Here is a 21,905-nt window from a genome sequence, read left to right as displayed (position 1 = left end):
ATGAACCTTGGCACCCCACATACTTCCTTGTTATCTCAAAAGTGTTCTCTCAAAAGTTAGGGCCTATGTGAACCCAGGTGCAAACAAAGAACCGTTGGTCAGCAAAGAAAGGGGAAGAAATAGGGAGGAAAAGCCTTGGTAAATCTTATCTGGATTAAAACTGGAAATAAGAGTAAACTGTCTCAAATTGTTTTTTTAGCTGAAGTCAGTAATTGGCAATGACACCACTTGTTTGTTAAAGGATTCAAAAAGTAAACTCTTAAAGGGTTCATTGCTAATACCTTGCCTGGCCAAGTTGGAGCCAACCAATATGGGTCTAAGCACTCCTGGGTGTAATCTATTTGCATCTATCTTTATCAAGTACTTATAAATGTTTTATTACTGTCATTACATAATAAATTTATTATTATTTAGGCTTTGGGGGCATGTTTAAAGCAACTGTATAAATACCATTTAGCCTTTAGATTTAATAAAGGAATTTATGTTTAAATTAGTGTTGTGGTAATACCCTGCATAAATAATAATTCCAACATCTTGCATGAACTCTGACTACTGATCTGGACCACTCTTTAACTCACCAAATCCCTGGGCATTACATGTCTGCATGTGGCATCTGCTAGGTAGATATACTGATCTCAACCCCTTTTGCATGGATCAAAGGTGAAATGTGGCGTGCTGTGTGATGTAAGTGTATACTGCAAAGCATACAAGTATGAGACAGTTCTTAAATAGGCATGAAGTTGACTGATGAGATGTGTCACAGTCTGACACTGTTACTGTGGAAGTTAAGCCCTCACTGATCTGAAGTCTAATCCTGCTGCTCTGAATTCTATGCTCTGAGCTGGACTTAGTTTTGGTTTCTGACATTGAAACCCAGCAAGGTAAGAAGTTTTAGGATTGATTGTACCAAGTTAGTCACCTGTTGTGGCTGTTCTCCTTGAATTAGCCATTCAGCTTCTTGGTGATGAAAACTAATGGATGAAGAGGTCAAAAGGAAGGACTCTATACTGATAGCATGATGTTCATGCCATGAATTTCAGGTATTTTCTGTGAGCTGGATGTAAGGAAATGTTAAAATAGGCATCTGGCAGGTCAAAAGCTGCAAACCAGTCCACAGGATCTAGTAAACAGATTGTAGAAACTGAGGTTGCCATTGTGAATTTGAAACTGAGGTGTGAGGTGATGAAGACGGGGGGTTGGAGACTCAGTCTTTTACTTTGTGAAAAAAGTGAGAGTGGGAACAACAAGGACCCTGGGTCTGTACTCCAGTGGCACTTTCTTCACTACTCCCACCTGAAAAGAGTCTACCTCCTGCTTCAACAGTCTCCTGTGAAAAGGGTTCCTGAAGAAGAATATGGGCAGAGGGGAAGGTGATTGGAAGGGACTAAAACTGGATGTATAGTCCTTGTTTATGATCGAGAACCCACTGGTTCATGGTAATCATACCCCAAGCTTCTTGAAAATGGGAGACAGTTGCCATGGTAGAACAAAAAAAAGATCCTGTGAGGTGCCAGCCAAGTTCCCAATGTTGGTGTCAAATGTGCTGCCCATTCAAAGCTCCAGACTCAGGAGGTGGCAGAGGGCTGTCTCCAGTGAAATATCTGCCTCTTCCTCAGTGGCTCAGAGGATCTTCGATGGCTGACCATAACATTGAGACAAGGAACACCACTTGAAATACAGCTGTTGTGTTGTCTGCTTTCTTTTTTGGAGTTCGGAGAGAGCCCCAAGGAATGCAAAGTTGCCCTGGAATTTTTCAGGGTATGATGTGCCTCATCGGTGCCACTGCTAAAGAGGTTGTAGCTCTGAAATGTAAGGTCCTTGGTTGTTGCTTGGGCCTTCAAAGGGATTCCTGCAGACTGAAGCCATGACAGTCTTCTCCTGGCAATTGTGTGCACTGCCTTGTCAGATGTGTCCAGTGCAGCCTGCAAGGATATTCTAGCAGTCAATTGGACCTCAGCCAGGAGGGCTTTCAATTCTTCTTGATGTTCCTTGAATAGCTTATCCACAAAGTTAGTTTGTCCTGAAGAAATCACTGAGAGTAGAGCTTGGTAATTTGCAACCCATATTTGGAGGCTAGCAGATAAATAGACCTTCCAGCAAAAGAGATCCATTTTTTGAGGATCCTCTTTGGGGGTGGATTTCAGAGGACCTTGCTGCTTTGTCCTCTACTATACAGCTTGCACAACCAGAGAGAGCCAGGGGAAAGATGCTGATAAAAATATTCAAACCCCTTTGCAAGGACTTATCTTTTGTCCACTCTCAGAGGTGGAGTCAATGCAGATGTGTCAAATGTTTTGACAGGTTCCAGCAGACCATCATTTATCAGCATGACTAATCTCCCTGGAATTGCAGACTGAACTATGTCCAAGAATGTGTGTTTCTCCTGTACAGTGTCAAGGGGAATATCTAAGATTCTGCCATGTGATTTATAAAGTCTTAGAAAACTGCAAATTCATCTGCAAATGCTGATGTAGGTGGGTTCACCACCTCCCACAAAGAAGAGATTATTAAAGCCAGGACTGGGTGCTCCTACTCTGGAGAATGTTGTTCCTCTTGACTCTCCTCTTTTTGCCCCTGCAGCAGCCATGGATGAAAGATATTCTGTGGAGACTAACCTTGTTACCTCTTCAGAGAAGGAGACCTAGGACACAAAAGAGGATGCTGGCTTCCTGGAGTAGGGTTGAATATGCCAGGGAGCCCAATATTGCCAGGGCATATATGAGTAATGCTGTGGTAGGTGCCTTGAGGAATAGCAGATGGAGTATCTCTGTATGGTCCTGATCTTTTTGTAACTCCCTTCACTGACTGTTTCCTGAAATCTCTCCCTGACTCCTACTGAACTACCTCATGATGAGATGGAGGACAAGTAGGAGATGATTCCCTGCTGAGTTAAGAGGAAGAGAAGAAAAAAAATGTCCCCTCTCTAGAGAAAGAGACAGTTGTATCAAGAGTACCCTGCCTGCAAACCAAGGACTGTGATACATGACACCTCTTTGTCCAGATGTGGATACTCTAAAGCAGGGGTTTTCAAACTTTTTAGGGTGTGTACCCCTTTCCAAATAATGTCGTCTACCATGTACCCTGATCTGAGACAGGGACATAATATGCCTATGATTACATTACCAAGTCTTACTAAATAAAATACATTGTCTGCCATTACAGGACTTTTCTCACATACCCTTGATGAGACATCACGTAACCTAGCAATATTCATACCTCAGTTTGAAAACCACTGTTCTAAAAGTAAGGGGGTTTGTATTGGCCTCCCTAAGTCTCTCTCCAGTAAAAGTGACTTTGGTACCTGAACCACAGACAGTAGATGAGTGAGGTCTCTGATGGGAAGTGGCTCTGAACAGATTCATCTCACTAGGCCACTTGTTTCAGATGGCAACTTGAAAAGCAGCATTAAAAGTTAATGGCTTCCACTGATATGGAATTAATCAAAACTGTCCCTTGGGAGAAGGATCTTAAAGCAGTTCACTAGATATGGTTTGGATGTCTTCTCCAGATTTGTATATCAGACCATCCTTAGTTTTCCATTAGTACAGTAAATTACTGCAATGTCTGTCTGATGTTCTAATGTGGTTTGCTGTGATCCATATCATATAATGCATGGTTTAGTCAGGTGACCATGTCTTGATTCCTGTGCTTATTTCCTCACAGCCTTCATACTGCTGTTTGGTGACAGTCCTGAATTTTTGTGGGTTTTGGCTTCTAACCAGACCCAGACTTAAAGGTGGCATCTCAGGGGGATATGGAGATCTTCATAACTCTGCAAGTGAGTTCATTTATTGTGCAGTCGTATTCTCATTATTGCTGCTGGCTGAATCTCTTTGGAAGAATGTTGGCAAGATATGCACAAAGACAGGAAACCAGACTGTCCATATAGGTTGACTTCAGAACTACTGTGACAATTCTCATAGCAGTGTTCAATTACATATCAACAACTTTCATATGTACATTACCTGCCCATACTGACATGCAATATTCAGCTGCCAACAAGCCAAAGCCCAAGACGGCTATCTGAAAGGTAAGAGTGTCTTCTCCATAAGTGGTCTGTGTCACATACTGGCACTATGTGAGGCTACGAACCAGAACCACTCCACGGTATCTTGCAGTATCAGGGTGCTGAACAATGGGAACTGACCTTCTGGTTGAGGTTTTGCTGAAGATCTCCATTTGAGGAGGTCTGCATCAACTTCTGCAGCAGGAGAGTTTCAGCATCGCCTCCCTCCCTGTCTGGATACACTTGGAGAAAACACAACATCCTGTAACAGATTCATAGATTCTAGGACTGGAAGGGACCTTGAGAGATCGAGTCCAGTCCCCTGCCCTCATGGCAGGACCAAATACTGTCTAGACTGTCCTGTATAGACATTTATCTAACCTACTCTTAGAGGCTAAGGTGAACAAGTTTTCTCCCTCCTCCTTATGACACCTTTTTAGATACCTGAAAACTGCTATCAGGTCCCCTCTCAGTCTTCTCTTTTCCGAACTAAACAAACCCAATTCTTTCAGCCTTCCTTCATAGGTCATGTTCTCAAGACCTTTAATCATTCTTGTTGCTCTTCTCTGGACCCTCTCCATGTCCTTCCCCCATGATATATGGTCATTGATATAGCAGGGCCACATGAGGAACAGGTATTAAACCCAAGTGATTTAGCTTCTGCTATGATCCTAAGTCCCTGTGGGGAGTGGAGAGTAGAAACTTTGTTTGTTAGCCTCGACAAGTTACTTAATAAAAACACACCACACATAAGCCAGTGGGCATAAGGAACCCTAAACAAACTTAATTATACTAATTCTTACAAGTTAAGCTAAATCACACAATGAGCAAGAAAAGCAGACACTGCCAAGGGCTCTGTCTTGCATCCATGGGCAGTACGAAAAACTGAAGGGCAGGAGAGACCCCACTCCATCATTTATGCCCTCAGGTGGAGGGCATAAGAGCACAGGCATAGACCCAACAGACACTGCTAGCCAAAAACAATCCCATTTTCTGCACATCATGAGTGGAATTTGTGTGGACAATTACCCAGAGAAGAATTTAAGTTTAAATTGGGGTTTTTTGTTGTTTTATTTTTTGTTTGTTTTTCAAGTATTTCTCCATGTGGTCCAAAATATTTCAACTCAAGACAATGACACAGGATGGGTTATAAGAAAAATGCTAATATATTTCCCCTTGATTTTAGCCATATTATAGACTTTCTGTCTATAAAAGATGACTGCGGACCTCAGGAGAGCAAAACTACGGTAAGTAAAATGCTCCAGAGTGCAAGAACAGTCCACTAGTCTAGTAATACATACACATGCTCTACCTATGGAAAAGTGATTTATTAGACAAATTTATTACAAATCTAGTTCATCCACCAAAAGAAGACAATCATGCAAACTCTACAGTTATCTATATGATAGATTAAAATAAGTTTTTGCTTTTATCTTTTATCTTTTTTCATAAGCCACAGGCCCTAAAGAAGTTAGCGGGGGTTCAAATACAATTAAAGATTTGTTGAGGAGTCATAGTACCAATGCCACAGTTCACCTATCCTCTGCTGGAAAGCAGGTAGAAAGGTGCAGAGTTTAAACTCATGCTGGATCATTAAAGATGAGCAGTGTGTTGGGAAGCTGTTAAAAAGCTTAAATGAGATTTTTCAGATTTATGCATTTAAAATTTGAATTTCACTTTGTTAGTGAAAAGGGAAGAGCTAGAGGGTTCAGTGTAGTTTATGCCTGGATCAAAATGATAAATCTTTGCATGGCTGCCTTTGTTTGGTAAGTCATATATACAAAGGCTCGAGTTGATTAAAAACAAGAATCTTGGTAATCTTACCCAAAAAGTGTCACCTGCCCCCAGCTTATTGCAGGAGTTTCAATTCATGCAAAACCTACCTCATACCTCTACTTTTCAGAAGCTCCGTAAAAGTGAATGTCATCTCATCCAAGTCAACTGCTGCAATAAAGATACAGATCCCCCACACGTCCTTTTTCTTTTCACTGTAACCCACCTAGTGGAAGAGAGAACACAGTTTTAGCTTGCTTTTGAGTTATCACCTGAGTATTATATACAGAATACTGCTCTGTTAAACAAATGCCAGAAAACATCCAAAGCTATGATTTCTAATTACTGAGCAAGTCAAGAGTTCCAGATATTTACATTTTTTAGATGAAAGTGCAAAGACATTCCAATACTCATTCCTGTAGTGCAAGCTTAATTTTCCCTGTAAACATCAAAGTAGCCTTAGAATGGGAATGATGTTTCTATTGAAAAACAGTGATATGCTTCAGTTGTGCATAAGCAATACATTTTCATTAAGGCATATTAATACTGTAAGTGCCTCAAACTTTGCAGACAAGACAGATTACACCTTTCAGGACCAGACTATAATCAGCTTTTAAAAGAAAAAAAAGTCTTAAAGGTTGGCACAAATTCACAAATGAAGGAAATGTACAATTAGACTTGTGTGAATGTTATTATGCAGCCAACTCTGCTTAGTAGTTGGACGTTTAAAACCTTAATTTTTTTTTGGCAATGCTGATACTCAATACAGTTTCTTGGGATCTGCCTACTGTCCATTGGATGTTCCTGAATATTCTTCCCATTGTACTTTTTATTAGGCCTATTGACAAATTCTCAAGTCATTCCCTATGCAACATAACTCTCAGTGACAAGCAAACCTGAAGAAGCAGTGCCAACTAAATTCAATGTTTGTTAAGTGTCATTTCTTCAGTGGAGCTTCTTCAGTCCTCTAGTAACCAGCATGCAACTAAAGGTTCATGTAGCATTAAAGCCAAAAAATCCCAATATATACCTCCATTCCAGGAACCTCAAATTTAGGTTAAACTTCCCACAGAAAACTGAGTTTAAAAGTTTTCTACATGTTGGCCAGTCTGACCTAAGCTGTTCGATGATAGCACCTGGGAAATCTGAAGGATGAGAGCCACGCATTGAAATGTCAAGCTATTAGTCAACTCAAAAATTGACTTCAACTAGTAACTGAACATCAACTGCCAACCTAAAGGTACTTTAGCACGTGATACTCTATACATATATTAAAAATTAGTTTAGCACTGAAGCAACGTTACTGAAGCTACTCTTAAGTTACTACTCAAAATGCATGTCAGCTCATTTGAGTTAGTAATTTACTTTAATTCTTTTAAAAAGAAATTCTACATAAAAATCAACACTTCCATAAGAAATCTTAGTTCTACAAACAAGTATTTTAATCCCAAACGTTATTGCATTACTTTGCCTACTTTCAAAATACAAATTTAACAAATAAAACATGAAAAAGACCTACAAGACATTTACACTGTGACATCTTAAAGATTCACAACTTTGAAATATAAAAATGGTAAGTTTTAGTTTTCTTTTCCCCTTCCAAAAGAAGTTTAATAAAGTTTAAAAATCAATTATCTTCCGTTTGTATTATAGAATCATGTAAGCTGAAAACAAGTCATAGCCCAGTTGTGTTATGTACTTTACAGACACAGAAGAAGAGAGTTGCAAGTAACTGGAGGGGGACAGGTCTTCATTTAAGACACAACAAAACAGTTGGGTGAAGCAAGAGGGAGGAACTAAGGGGAAAAGGGATAAAAGTGATAAGCATGTTTTACATACATTAGCTGGTTGTACAATTTGTAAGCGCAGACTCTTCGGTGGTTAATGGAGATAAATAAGCAGATCAATAGCAGTAGTCTTCCACTCAACCCCTGACTAGCCATCATTAGCTGGCAGTGTACTGTAGACATCATGGCAAAAGAGATTCTTAAGAAGAAATTTGAAGTATAGAAAGAGGTTTTTATTGGGGGAAGGGGACGGAAGCAAGTGGCCCTTGCACAAGGGGCAGCATAAAAGATGTGCAAAGATGACTGTTAATGAAGAGGTCCTTAATTTATTTCCTTTAACATATCAAATACTCATTCCCAAGAGGAGTTATTTCCTCCCATCCCCACTGTTTCCATGATCTGCATTTGAAGAAAAAAAAAATCAGCATGCAGTTAGCACTACTAGTACCTTCAAATCAAGATCAGTTATGCATCTAAGCAAGAGTTGAGAGTGAAGCTGACAGACTAAGGTCTCTGTCCTGTAAGAGAACAAGCCAACTCCCAGACTCTCACCAAAAAAAAAATCTCAACAACTTTATTGGGATTAGAACAGGAGTACTTGTGGCACTTTAGAGACTAATAAATTTGAGCATAAGCTTTTGTGGGCTACACAGCCCACTTCATCAGATGCACAGAATGGAACATATACCGTAGTAAGAAGATATATATACATACAGAGAACATGAAAAGGTGGAAGTTGCCATACCAACTCTAATAGGCTAATTCATTAAGATGAGCTATTATCAGCAAGAGAAAAAACACTTGATTAGTGATAATCAAGATGGTCCATTCCAGACAGTTGATAAGAAGGTGTGAGGATACTTAACATGGGGAAATAGATTCAATATGTGTAATGACCCAGTCACTCCCAGTCTCTATTCAAACCCAAGTTAATGGTATCTAGTTTGCATATTAATTCAAGCTCAGCAGTTTCTCGTTGGAGTCTGTTTTTGAAGCTTTTCTGTTGCAAAATTGCCACCTTTAAGTCTGTTACTGAGTGACCAGAGAGGTTGAAGTGTTCTACTAGTTTTTGAATGTTATGATTCTTCATGTCAGATGTGTCCATTTATTCTTTTGAATAGAGACTGTCTGGTTTGGCCATTTTACATAGCAGAGGGGCACTGCTGGCACATGGCATATATCATATTGGTAGATGTGTGGGTGAACAAGCCCCTGATGGAGTGGCTGATGTCATTAGGTCCTATGATGGTGCATTTGAATAAATATGTGGACAAAGTTGGCATCAGATAACTGGACTATCATGAAGTGGGATCACTGTCACTGTTCTCCCCACACAGTTTTGCAGGCCATTAAGGCACTTAAATAGCAGACAAAAAGCCTTGGATACTCTGCCTCATGCGTAAGGCTAAGATTTTGTCATGGTTATTTTTAGTAAAAGTCATGGACAGGTCATGGGCAATAAACAAAATATTCACGGAAGCCGTGACCTGTGACTTTTGCTGCTGTGGCTGCATGGTTTCCCCCACCACGTGGGAGCTGTGGGACTGCCCCTCTGCCCACAGTGGCTGGGAGCTGCAGGGTGACCATATTTCCCAGAGAGAAAATGGAACATCCCAGCCGCTCACCTAAGGCGTCCCCCTCTCCCTGTGCGAGGCTGTCACCTGTCGCTGGAACTTTGCAAGGGGGCCCCTGTCGCTGGAATCCTGCCAGGGTCACACTGGCTGTCAGCTCCAGAGTCCTGTAGCCCTTGGGGCTGAAGAAGAGAATGTCAAGAAGGTCTCTGGAAGCCACAGATTCCGTGAGTTCCATGACCTCTGTGACATAAACCTAGCCTTACTCATGAGTTTCCAGAATGGTGAATCAGATAAGAGAATGAGAAAGTAACTGGTTATCTGAACCTTGGTTTGGGTAATACTGAACATTTATTTAGAGTTAAGGAGAATAGTTTCAAGCAGAGTAAAACCAGGAAAAAAATAAACCAAAAGCAATAATTTAAGATTTCATGTCATGAAAGAAGGTAAGGAGGAAGTTGAACCAGGATGAGGAATCTCCTTGAAACTGGGCAGAACTATATCTGATCCAGTACACATGGACAAGTTCTAGTAGGTAGATGGCAAAATGCCTAAACTTAGATCAAACCAGTAAATCTACTCACAAACTTTATACAATTACTTCTTTGTAGTTTGACTGCAACCAAGTTTTTATTAAAAATAAACATCTATTTCAAAATGTGCATGCTTCCAGCTGTCTCAAGACAAACCCACATGAGAAGACAGTAAACTAAAACTAGTAATGAAATAAAACTGGGGTACTAGCTGCCATACTTTTAAAGTAACTTCACCAACATTTAAAGGAATATTTGAAACTTGTTTGGACCATCTTACCTAGTAATAAGCAAGTTAAAGAACAGTCTAGAAGCCTAGAGAGACAAGGTTGGTGCGGTAATCTCTTTTATTGGTCCAACTTCTGTTGGTGAAAGAGACAAGCTTTCAAGCTACACAACTCTTCTTCAGGTCTGGGAAAGAGTGTCACAGCTAAATACAAGATTTAACAGACAGTACATATTCTAAGCTAAGAAACCATTCAAGGTGAAATGGCCCATTAACACTCCTGTAGTCATAGGACAAAAAAGGGGGTTAGTGGGTTACAGATTGTAATATGCCATAAGTCCAGTGTCTTTATTAAGACCATGATTTTCAGTGTCTAGCATAGCTTTGAATTTAAGCTTCCTAGAGGAGAAAGGAAATTGGATGGAATTATTGGTGATTTGAGGAAGGGGATAAGGAGGTGATAACATGGGAGTGGGTGGGGTTGGAAACTGTTAAGAGGTTTGGTTTGCTGGAATGCAGAAACTGGAAAGTGAATATAATATCCAAGATTCTCTATAAAATACATTCTCTATTTTTCAGTTTTCATATTAGGCTTTATTAATGGGCGGTTTCTCACTAGTTGAAATTTGGAAGCTATTGATCAACATTTCAAATGGATGATTATCGCTCAGCGATTACCAGTGTATGAATTTATGTCTAAGGCTATGTCTACAAGAGTTTACAGTGGCACAGCTGTACAGATGCACCTGCATCACTGCAAAATCTCTCATATTGCCACTCTGTTGACAGGAGAGAGCTCTCCCATTGACATAATTAAGCAACCCAAGGAGTGGCAGTAGCTATGTCAGCAAGAGAAGCTCTCCCGCCAACATAGCTCTGTGCACACTACCACTTATGCCAATGAAACTTATGTCGCTTGGGGGGATGGGGTGTTTTCATACCTGAGTGACATAAATTTTGCTGACATAAGTGGTAGTGTAGATATGGCCTAAGTATGACTACCATTAAAAGGAAATAGGAAAAAAGTGTGGAATAGACTAAAATAATGAAGGTGAATTCTTCTGAAGAATTTTTCACTATGGTTATAGTATCAGAGGGGTAGCCGTGTTAGTCTGGATCTGTAAAAAGTGACAAAGAGTCCTGTGGCACCTTATAGACTAATAGACATATTGGAACATGAAGTGGGTATTGACCCACGAAAGCTTATGCTCCAATACGTCTGTTAGTCTATAAGGTGCCACAGGACTCTTTGTCGCTTTTCACTATGGTTATGTTTTAAGTAGCTAGATTGAAGCAAGTGCTGCAAATGGGTTCTCAAAAATCAAATATGCCACTGAATTATGCTAGTAGAGTGCAGCTTGATGTCCACAGATAGTTGAAGTCAGAGTTTCATCAATCCTTATAAGATCTACACTCCTGTTCAGTCGCCTCAATTATTTTTAGTCCATTCAGACTGGTTTGGTTGCAGTGGTAAAACTTTAAAGGCAAGGTCATGAAATAATATCAGTATCCAAAGACAAATACAGTATAAAGACCTCATTAGACAGCAGACTTGAGGAATGTGTTTTACCTGAAGTATTTTAGCTTTTCATGTTTGGCCATCTTTCTCTAAATTTCTCATGAAATCTACTACCTTTACACCTAGTAGAAAGTCAGACCATAACTCACTGATGCCACATATCTAGCTACTGAGATTCCTAGTGATTGAATCTCCCCTCACAACAGGGTGTCTACAAACATAACCTACTCCTAGGGTCACTTCAGTGAGTAAAGAATTATGAAACTTCTCTACCTCTAGCAGAAGGTGGGTTTGTCCTAGTGACCTAAGGAAGTTTGTCCATCTGTTTCACCATGCTTTCCTCCTATCATAAAAACAAATTATTTGAATGGAGGGTGAGGCAGTCAATACACAGGTGGACGTGCTGTACAATATCCTACATAATGTCTAGAATTGTGCTTCTGCATCTGTCAAGATACTGTGCTTTTGCTCTGAGAGTCACACACTAAACCAAGTAGTTGTATGTTTTCCTCATTATGCAACAGACTGATAATCCCCCACCTGGACTAGTATGCTACTAGTATTCTATCTCCATAGTTAAAGTGGAGCTTTTACTTTGACAGGTTCTCTTTATTTATAAGCTGGGGCTTACTTTAAGTTGATTTTCTTAACTTTAGCCCGCTAATGATCATGAAACCTACTCCTCAAAGAGTAATTCTCATTTTCTCTAGACTCTTATACCCTGGCAGTGCCTCTGTCTGGAGTCTCTGTGATTGTGCCTCTTGATAGCACTATGTTACTGGTACAAAGCACAAGGAATTTATTACTAAGGGACCGACAGCTGGTTTTACCAATATATAGCTTGCTCACTTCGAAAACACAGATTTAAGATTAGTTTTGAGTATTCATGGTCAAAATCACTTATAGCCCTAACAATTATTTAATACCTTTATAAAAATCCTGGTACATGGCTATCCTTCATTGAATGCTCACCAGTAGAAAAGCCAAGGCATTGGTAAGCACATCAGTAATATGCTTATTTATTTTTGACTATGCAGTAAGAATTGTGCCTGCATAGTGTATATTGAATAAAGATGATTCTTTCAGTTCATACCATCTTAATATGCTACTCTCTTAAGACTAAAGTGTTTATTCATGTCAAAATAAATGGATAAATCTAGATTCCCCCTCCCCGCCACACTTTACTTCATGCATTTGAGATTGCTGTAAAAAAATGCACGTTTTTGTCTCATTTCTTCTTTGGTTTATTACTATTAAGGAAGAAACAAACCAACAGTTACTCAGAAATCCTTCATCATTCCTAAATGTTTCCTTGAAAACACCAGTTAGCCAGTTCCTTTGGATTCCTTCTTGGAATGTGAAATATAATGAAGTTGGCATTAAGTCTGAAGAGGTTATTCAAAAGTGTAAGACCAAACACACCCTGTTTATGGTTGTCATGGGGCAAATTAACATTTAACTTTCAAGTGCACAGGATATTTTTTTCTACTTTTTTTTTTAATGTTTCTATTTTATAGGAAACTAGCAATACAAGGGATGTCCTAAGAAGTCTCACATATAATACTGAAATTCTTTGGCATTTTCTATTGCAAACAAAAATTCATTTTTCATTTGGATTCTTATTTAGAACTATTGCTACTTAAATGCTTGAATCTAATAAAATTTATTATTATGATTGTTTCTGTTTTACCCACACTGAAGGCTGAATTTTGCAGCCATGTTAGGGGTGGGAGGAGGGAATTACTCCCTCTTTATGCTCCTGGATCCTAGCTCCAGTTGAGAATGAGGCCCCTGGTGCAAACTAGAAAAGTCAGTTGAACTGGCTGGCAATGTCTTCCAAGGGGCCATTCTACCAGCTAGGAATCTACCTGGTATAAGCTGTGCTCAGAACACTGTCTTTCCTCTGATGTACCCTTAATGCTGGATCAGAGAGATGAGGCACTTCTGCTGCCTCTTTGATACTGCCATGCTGAGATTCCTTTTTTGAACGAGAGTCCACAACTGGCTGTTTAATCAGACTTTATCTTGCTCGAGCAAACCAGCTGGAATAAGAGACTAGGGTCTACCCCTGAAAATTAATGAAATTTTAGCTATGATATTCATGTATAGACAATGCAGACATTAGCAAAGGAGTAACATTGGGGAATCATCCCTTGAATATACATGTGTGGAGGGCTGAAGTTGGTCACCTCCATGGCACCATTCCTACAGAATCTGCAGTTTCCTTCTGTACTCGTCAGCACCAATGGAACCCCTATCACTGGGGATCCCAAAGCAACCACTCCCAAAAGTGGACTAGGCAATATGATTCCATGGCCAGCCATGCTGGCAGAGAGCAGAGGATGGCTCTGAAGGGTCCTACAGCCAGTGTAGATGCACACGGCCTCTACAAGTATATCCCTTTGCCTCTGCCAGATTCCCTGAGGTCTGAGGGGTTTGGGTTCTGAATCCCCAACTTTGTCTGTGTCACAGCAAGAACATGATGGAGGAATTCAGGGGAAAAGTATGAGAGGAGAAACCTGACAGACTGTTTCTCCCTCTGGGCCAATCCAATGGGCTTTCCAATAGGAGGGTGTAATCTAGCTCGTAAGAATGTCCACACTGGACCAGACCACTGGCCCATTTAGTCAAGCATTATATTTCTGACAGTGGGCAGTACCACATGCTTCAGAGGAAGACGTAAAGTCTCCACAGTGGATAATTATGCAGTACCATGTCTATGAGTGAAATCTTGTCCTAACCTCATTGAGTTAGTGGTTGGTTTATGCCCTAGAGAATGAGGGCTTGTACTCCCTAAATGCTTTTATCCTAGCCAGTTTAATTGTAGATAGAATTATTATTCATATAAATGTCTAGTCCTTTTTTTTAATCCTATTATGACCTTGGACACAGTAAAGGTACATCTACACTGCAGCTGGAGGTGTAATTGCCACCTCACGTAGATATACACATGCTAACCTTAGTCAAGCAAGAGTGCTAAAAAATGGTGTAATTCTGGTGATGTGGGTGGTGACATAAGTTTGCTGCCCAAAACATATCTAGAGTCTCAGATGGTATTGTACTTGGGTGTCAAGCTTGTGCTACAGCACAGGTGTTTATATCAATTCTATTGTTTCACCCAGTATACAGACTCTGGAACAGTACTGCACTGGTTCATAATTGGAATATTTTATAACCAGAAACTTAGTTTTTAGAAGTTTGTCTTCTACAAAGGCTGGGTGTCATATTGAAAGACTAAATCTTCTCCACTTAACTATATATAACAAGGACAAAAAACGTCTATCCTTTCCACTTGATATTTGTGGTTCTTAAGTGTAGGCAGAGGAACTGCTTAAGACTTCAATCCTGGCCACACAAAAAAAAAAAAAAAAAAGGCAGTCTCAGGCTTTGCTGGGAGAGGGGTTTTTATTTTAAGCTGCTAAATGTTAAGACAGACATTGATTTTTAATTATGCTGGGGTTCTAAAATTTGACATGAATAGTAAAAACACTAGTCAAAAGAACAGCAAGGCCCAGGGACATCACCCTGTGTAAAGCCCACCCAGTTTCTCAACTCCCCACTACTATGAAGGGAAAGAATGTTGTCCCTGGACCTTACATAGCAGCTCCTAGAAAAGAGAAGCTACTGACATATATGTGAACTTCAGAGAGCCCCTTCCTCCTCCTCCCCGCCCACTTAGACTAGAAGCAGTCTCTGCTACCATTCTTATATCCAAACAACTTTTTTGATAAATGGTTTCAATACCCGTCTCCACTCACAGAAGTCTGACACTTCAGTTTTAAGTCTCTCAATCTATTCAAACTACGTGCTACTCTCTGGAAAAATGGATCTTCAGTGGCAAATAGCCCTGGTAATTTGAGAAAGGACACTAACTCAATACCTTGGACCAGCAGAATTTAATTCTGGCTCTCAGAGCTCTATGATTTTTAACTCCTACTTAGAAAAGCCAGAAGACAGGCAGGCACTTTGAATGAAAGTGCCTCCCCAGCCACGACTAGACACAGTACCAACATTAACGTGTAATGAAATCTGAAAAGCTGTGTTTTAACCAAAAAAAAAAGTGGTTTGTTTTTATTAGTACTATTCCTACTGTTTTTATTTTTATGAGGACTACTCTTACTGTTTTTATCCCCTACCGATGCCATCACATACTATGGTTGACCAAAAAAAAGGTCACAAGACAGAAGCCATAAAAAACTCAGTCAATATTATAATACTTATAAGTAGTAATTGGTGGTCTGGAGAGTTGACTGTTCACATAGTGCTGGTTTAACTACCATTCACAGTAAATGTGAAATCAAGTTTTTTTTGTTTTTTTTAATCAGTACATTTATTGAACTATATAGAACAAAGGTGAGGTTATGCAAGTTAATTTATACAGATGTGTACATACAGCAACCGTTGTACTTTTTGATCTTGATATAAACCTGCATAAGAATGATGGCACTATAGCATTTCATTTTAAAATAATTTGCAATTTTTATCAATTTCCTTCTTGGGCGGGCTAAGGCAACACGTTAGGCTAAGCACTGCTACAGAGCTCAGTATTTGGAATCAAATATAATTGTGAGCATTAACTATACCAAGTACTCACTAGAGTTCCATCAGCAGATGACACTTTTTCATATGTCTTCCAAGCATTCGCTCTTACAATGTCTGACACTCTTAAAGTGTCACAAAGTGCAACAAAGTCAGTTTCTCCAAATTCAAGCCTAGGAGAGAGGGAGAAAAAGACTATTAGTCTGGTCTATAAGTAACAGGTTATTTTAAATGAAAATGTATCTGACATGGTTACAAAGTATAAAACATTACATATCATCTGACACTTCACTAGATACAAAGCCCATTCTGTTGAGCAGCCTGCAAAAAAGCTGGAAAAGTTACCTTGTACATACAGAAGATAATATTTAGCCATTTTAATGTACAATACTTACATAACTAAAACCTGGAAGTCACTTATAATTAGAGCCCTGCGCGGATATAGAATTTGTATCCGCATCTGACCTGCAAACATAGTCCACGGATATAAAGCTGATATCCGCAGATTTGCAGGGCTTTACTTATAACACCAAAAGCCCAGGAATGGGTTGAAGGAAGGTCATAGTCTAAAACTAGTAACTAACAGCATACCAAGATTGGAATAGCCCTAACAAAAAATCAGAATTAAGACCCGGGAACTGGCCTTACATTAGAATTTCTAATCTAATCCTGAAATTCTTGATACATGTACATCAGCTACCTGTAGCAGAGAGAGGGGCAAATCCTTTTGTAGTGTGAAAAACTGCTCTGTCTTAATTTGCTATTTAGGGTGTACTGAGCATGCTCAGTAACATCTGCTAAAGTCACTGCCCTTCCTTGGCATCAGATTCTGCGGACTTTTTGCAGAGGTTAAAAAGGGGCAAAGGAGGCAAACTGGAGGAGGGGGTGGCCAGGGTGTGAGCAGGGGTCAGAAATTGACTGGGTGGAGGGTTCAAGCAGCTAGAGGCAGGGTTAGGATAAGGGCTGAAGAGCAAAATCAGGGACAGGGAGACGGGGTAATAGGAGCCAGAGGTTAAGCCCACCGATGAGGTGCTGCCAGAAGATAACAGAGGGCAAAACCCTGGCACAGGCAGAGGGCGTAACAGTTACCCAGGTGGACTGAGACACAAGTGTTTGCAAAAATGCAGGGGGGGGTGGAGGGGGCTTTTTTATTTCCTCTCCCATGGGACAGTATATCTCAGCATGGGCTTCCCAGGGCTGGGTTCTTAAAGGCACAGGCATCCCAATGCCTAGTCATTGCAGCTCCTCTGACTGATGTAACCTACTGAGGTGCTGCAGGAGACTTGAATCAGTGAAGTATTTTACCTATACCCCCTCAGAAACAAAGAATCACTTATCAGTGTATATGACCACAAAGTCTCATAGCAGTTCACAAATTTGTCTTATCTGCTGCTGGGATTCCCTAAATTACTTTTAGCACCTCATCATTTACCTTTGCTATTGTGCAGATGCATGTAATTGTGATATTAAATTTATATTTTAATAACAAATATTCATTGAAAATATGTATAAGTACTTGCTAGTAGTGTTAGCATTAACATCTGTGTTTCTAGTACTGCACTAGCTATGATTTTTACTGTGATTTCTAATTTGGAATTTTTCATTCTCACTTTTTCTTCTGTACCAGAAGACGGGAAAGGCAAGAGGTAGCAAATTAGGACAAGTCTGCAAATAAGAATAATCTTACACATCAGTAACTACTACTTGTAACAATTTGCTATCCATATTCCCCTAAAAGATTTGATCAGATAATAGTTTAATATCAATAACTTGCTACTGGTAACAAATTACACCAGATAGCAGAGTTGTTTATAATACCTTATGTATCAGTAAATGCTACTGGTAGCAAACTAAGACAGATGGTAGGTTTTTACACTATCTGGGCTGGAGCTGTCCTTGGGAAGCATGGGGGCCGAAGAGCTGGAAGTGATCAGGAACCCAGGTAGGCCCCAGCCTTACATTCTGGGTTTGCACTGCCTGACTCTTTTAGCTGGTATCAGGTCAACACTAAGGTTACATCAGCATGAACTGCTTGACACTCGTCACTGCATGTGTCTCCCGTCAGAGCCAGGTCTGCAGCCGTTACGTTTCACTCCGGTGAGGTGGGTGTTTAGCTGGCCACAGCCGACACGTGCAGCACCAGCGAGGCCAAGGGAGCCTCCCACCTGGGGGACACTGTCCGTTTGGCGGACAGCGGCGCGCGCGCTGAGTTCACACAGCCAGGGAAACCGCTGGCCACGGGAGCGCCGCCTGAGCCATCACGCCCGGGACACAACAAGCTTCCGCGTCCGCCCGAGCGGAGCTGCCCTCACCCGGGACATGCCCGGAGCAGCGGGAGGAGGGGGCGGCGCCGCCGGTGCTAGAGCCCCGGGCAGGCAGCGGGGCGCCGAGGATGCCGGGCCGGGAAGAGGCGGCGGAGGCGGCTGGCCGGGAGAGGGGCGCTGCGGCTCTCACCTGGCGGCGGCAGGCGGTGGGGTGCCGCCGGTGCCGCGGTCCGGGCTGGCTCGCTGGCCCTTGGCGGCGGCGGCGGCTCCCCCCTTCCGGGGGGGCTTGGGCGGCATGTCGGGCCCCCGCGCGGAGCCACCGCAACTGTTGGGTCAGAAGTTTAAACGTCCACCGAGGCGGGGCGAAGGGAAACGGACAAACCGGTTCCCCGTCGCAGCCGCGACCGCTCAAACCGCGGGAAAAACGTCACGTCCGACCCGCCCACGGGGCGGAGCGCGCGCGTCACTTCCCAGCCTTTGCTCGTTTCAGAGCAGGGAGAGAGAGAGAGAGCGTATTCAGAAGGGGGCGGAGCCTGCGTACAAGAATGAGGCTGAGAACCCGGAAGAGGAATTCGGAGTCTTGGCAACAGAGGCGCCAGCGCGAGCCGTTCAGCCTATAGGCTCACCCCCTTCTCTTAGCCAATAGAGGCGCTGCCGCCGTCTTGTTCTCCAGCAGGCGGAGCAGCTGCCTGACCTTGAGCCCTGCCGCTAACTCGGGGCTGCGCCTCGGCCGGACTGTCGCCTTAAGGGAGACCTCGCCCTGTCTGGGAAACGCGCGGGCTGGGGCTCTCCTGGCTGCTGCGGCCCCGGGAGGCCCAACAGGCCTTGCTCCTTTTGGTCAGTTAGTTTTTCCTGCCAGTTTGGAGCATTAGAAATTTAAATCTCGTCTGCTGCGGCAGGCGACCGGAGAAACGGGACAGAAAGCAGAGAGGTGGCGTGGAGTCGGGAACCAGAGTCACACTGCTGAAGAGGTCTGGGGTTCGTTTGGTATCAGAGGGGGTAGCTGTGTTAATCTGGATCTGTAAAAAGCAACAAAGAGTCCTGTGGCACCTTATAGACTAACTGATGTATTGGAGCATGAGCTTTCGTGAGTGAATACCCACTTCGTCGGATGGAGGTTTCTTAATGTCATGTAACTCCAGTGGTTACCGGACCTGTGGGAGAAGTGACATCTTTGTCCAAGGTTTGACACCGACAGCTCTTCAAATAAGGGAATTGTGCTCACAATACACTCCACTAAGAGGCTAAGAAGTCCTCCAGCAGACTCAAAGGAGACCATCCTTTATATTCATGCTATTTTGGAAGTAAACAACAAGCAGGGCAAAACAACAAATTTTAAAAAGTTATACAGGTCTTCATTATCTATTATAATTGAATTCCCCCTCCCCCCCGATCTTCGTGAGAGCAATGCCTTATATCGACTGTAAATCTAGAATCAAAGACATAAGCCTCCATTCACCTGTGTGCGCCTGTGCCTGCCTTGCACTGCTCTGGTGGCACAGAGACTGATACCTCAGAGCTAGAAGATCTGACCATTGGAGGAATCCCTAGCAGAGAGGAATCCTCGGCTGGCATAGTGCCACCAGAATAGGAGATGAGGCCACAAAACCTAGGCATGACTAACATGTTCCTGCCGTGGAGCTCTTTGCCTAAAAGCTAATTGAGTAAGGGTATGTCTACAGTACGGGATTACGCCAGTTTTACAGAATTCAATTTTTGGAAACATTGTATAAAGTCAAGTGCATGCGGCCACACTAAGCACATTAATTCAGTAGTGTGCGTCCATGTACCGAGGCTAGCATCGACTTCTGGAGCGTTGCACTGTGGGTAGCTATCCCATAGTTCCTGCAGTCTCCCCCGCCCATTGGAATTCTGGATTGAGATCCCAGTGCCTGATGGGGCCAAAAACATTGTCACGGGTGGTTCTGGGTACATGTTGTCAGTCCCCCCTCTCTCTCCCTCCCTCTGTGAAAGCAACGGCAGACAACTGTTTTGCGCCTTTTTTCCTGGGTTACCTGTGTAGACGCCATACCATAGCAAGCATGAAGCCTGCTCAGCTCAATGCAGCAGTCATGAACATTGTAAACACCTCGCGCATTATCGTGCAGTTTATGCTGAACCACAACCTGCAAAACCAGGCGAGGAGGAGGTGGCAGCATGGCAACAAGAGTGATGAGGAAATGAACACAGAATTCTCTCAAACCATGGGCCCCAGCGCTTTGGAGATCATGGTGTTAATGGGGCAGGTTCATGCTGTGGAACACCAATTCTGGGCCTGGGAAACAAGCACAGACTGGTGGGACCGCATAATGTTGCAGGTGTGGGATGATTCCCAGTGGCTGCAAAACTTTCGTATGCGTAGGGCCACTTTCATGGAACTTTGTGACTTACTTTCCCCTGCCCTGAAGCACCAGAATACCAAGATGAGAGCAGCCCTCACAGTTGAGAAGTGAGTGGCAATAGCCCTGTGGAAGCTTGCAACGCCAGACAGCTACCGGTTAGTTGGGAATCAATTTGGAGTGGGCAAATCTACTGTGGGGGCTGCTGTGATGCAAGTAGCCAAAGCAATCACTGAGCTGCTGCTACCAAAGGTAGTGACTCTGGGACATGTGCAGGTCATATTGGATGGCTTTGCTGCAATGGGATTCCCTAACTGTGGGGAGACGATAGATGGAACCCATATCCCTGTCTTGGCACCGGAGCACCAGGGCAGCCAGTACATAAACCGCAAGGGTACTTTTCAGTGGTGCTGCAAGCACTGGTGGATCACAAGGGATGTTTCACCAACATCAACGTGGGATAGCCGGGAAGGGTTCATGACGCTCACATCTTCAGGAACACTAATCTGTTTAAACGGCTGCAGCAAGGGATTTACTTCCCAGACCAGAATATAACCGTTGGGGATGTTGAATGCCTATAGTTATCCTTGGGGACCTAGCCAACCCCTTAATGCCATGGCTCATTAAGCCATACAGAGATAGCCTGGACAGTAGTCAGGAGCTGTTCAACTATAGGCTGAGCAAGTTCAGAATAGTGGTAGAATGTGCATTTGGATGTTTAAAGGGACACTGGTGCACTTTACTGACTTGCTCAGACCTCAGCCAAACCAATAATCCCATTGTTATTGCTGCTTGCTGTGTGCTCCACAATCTCTGTGAGATTAAGGGGGAGACATTTATGGCGGGGTGGGAGGTTGAGGCAAATCGCCTGGCCACTGATTACGTGCAGTGAGACACCAGGGTGATTAGAAGAGCACACCAGGAAGTGCTGCACATCAGAGAAGCTTTGAAAACCAGTTTCATGACTGGCCAGGCTATGGTGTGAGAGTTCTGTTTGTTTCTCCTTGATGAAAACCCGCCCCCTTGGTTGACTCATTCCCTGTAAGCCACCCACCCTCCCCCCTTCGATCACAGCTTGCTTTCAGAGGAAATAAAGTCACTATTGTTTAAAAACCATGTATTCTTTATTAATTGATTATAAAAAGAGGGAGAGAACTGACAAGGTAGCCCAGGTGGGGTGTGGGAGGAGGGAAGGAAGGAAAAGGCCACTTCAAAACTTGTTGAATGACAGCCTTTTGCTTGGGCTGTCCACTGGGGTGAAGTGGCAGGGTGCACGGAGCCTCCCCCACGCGTTCTTGGTCATCTGGGTGAAGAGGCTATGGAACACGGGGAGGGCGGTTATACAGGG

At 42.5% G+C, this 21,905-nt stretch overlaps 1 protein-coding gene across 4 annotated transcripts in view; it reads right to left on the bottom strand.

The window, feature by feature from the left end:
* RB1 (RB transcriptional corepressor 1) overlaps nucleotides 1-18,696 on the bottom strand; it is a 196,507-nt gene extending 177,811 nt beyond the window's left edge. For 2 of the 4 annotated variants that reach the window (XM_045013833.1, XM_045013842.1), the window contains exons 1-3: nucleotides 18,409-18,696; nucleotides 16,010-16,127; nucleotides 5,890-6,005 (exon numbers count right to left, since the gene is read on the bottom strand). In XM_045013833.1, the coding sequence (XP_044869768.1) occupies nucleotides 5,890-6,005; nucleotides 16,010-16,127; nucleotides 18,409-18,515 (341 nt within the window). In that variant the 5' untranslated portion in view covers nucleotides 18,516-18,696. Of the gene's footprint in view, nucleotides 1-5,889; nucleotides 6,006-9,191; nucleotides 9,313-16,009; nucleotides 16,128-18,408 lie in introns of those variants that run through there. The other 2 variants (XM_045013850.1, XM_045013860.1) reach the window with 2 other exon arrangements.
* Nucleotides 18,697-21,905: the final 3,209 nt, after the last annotated feature.

The sequence above is a fragment of the Mauremys mutica genome, chromosome 1, assembly GCF_020497125.1.
Source record: "Mauremys mutica isolate MM-2020 ecotype Southern chromosome 1, ASM2049712v1, whole genome shotgun sequence".
NCBI lineage: Eukaryota > Metazoa > Chordata > Testudines > Geoemydidae > Mauremys > Mauremys mutica.
The sequence above is the reverse complement of the archived record's forward strand: the minus strand, read 5'-3'. Positions and strand labels throughout refer to the sequence as shown.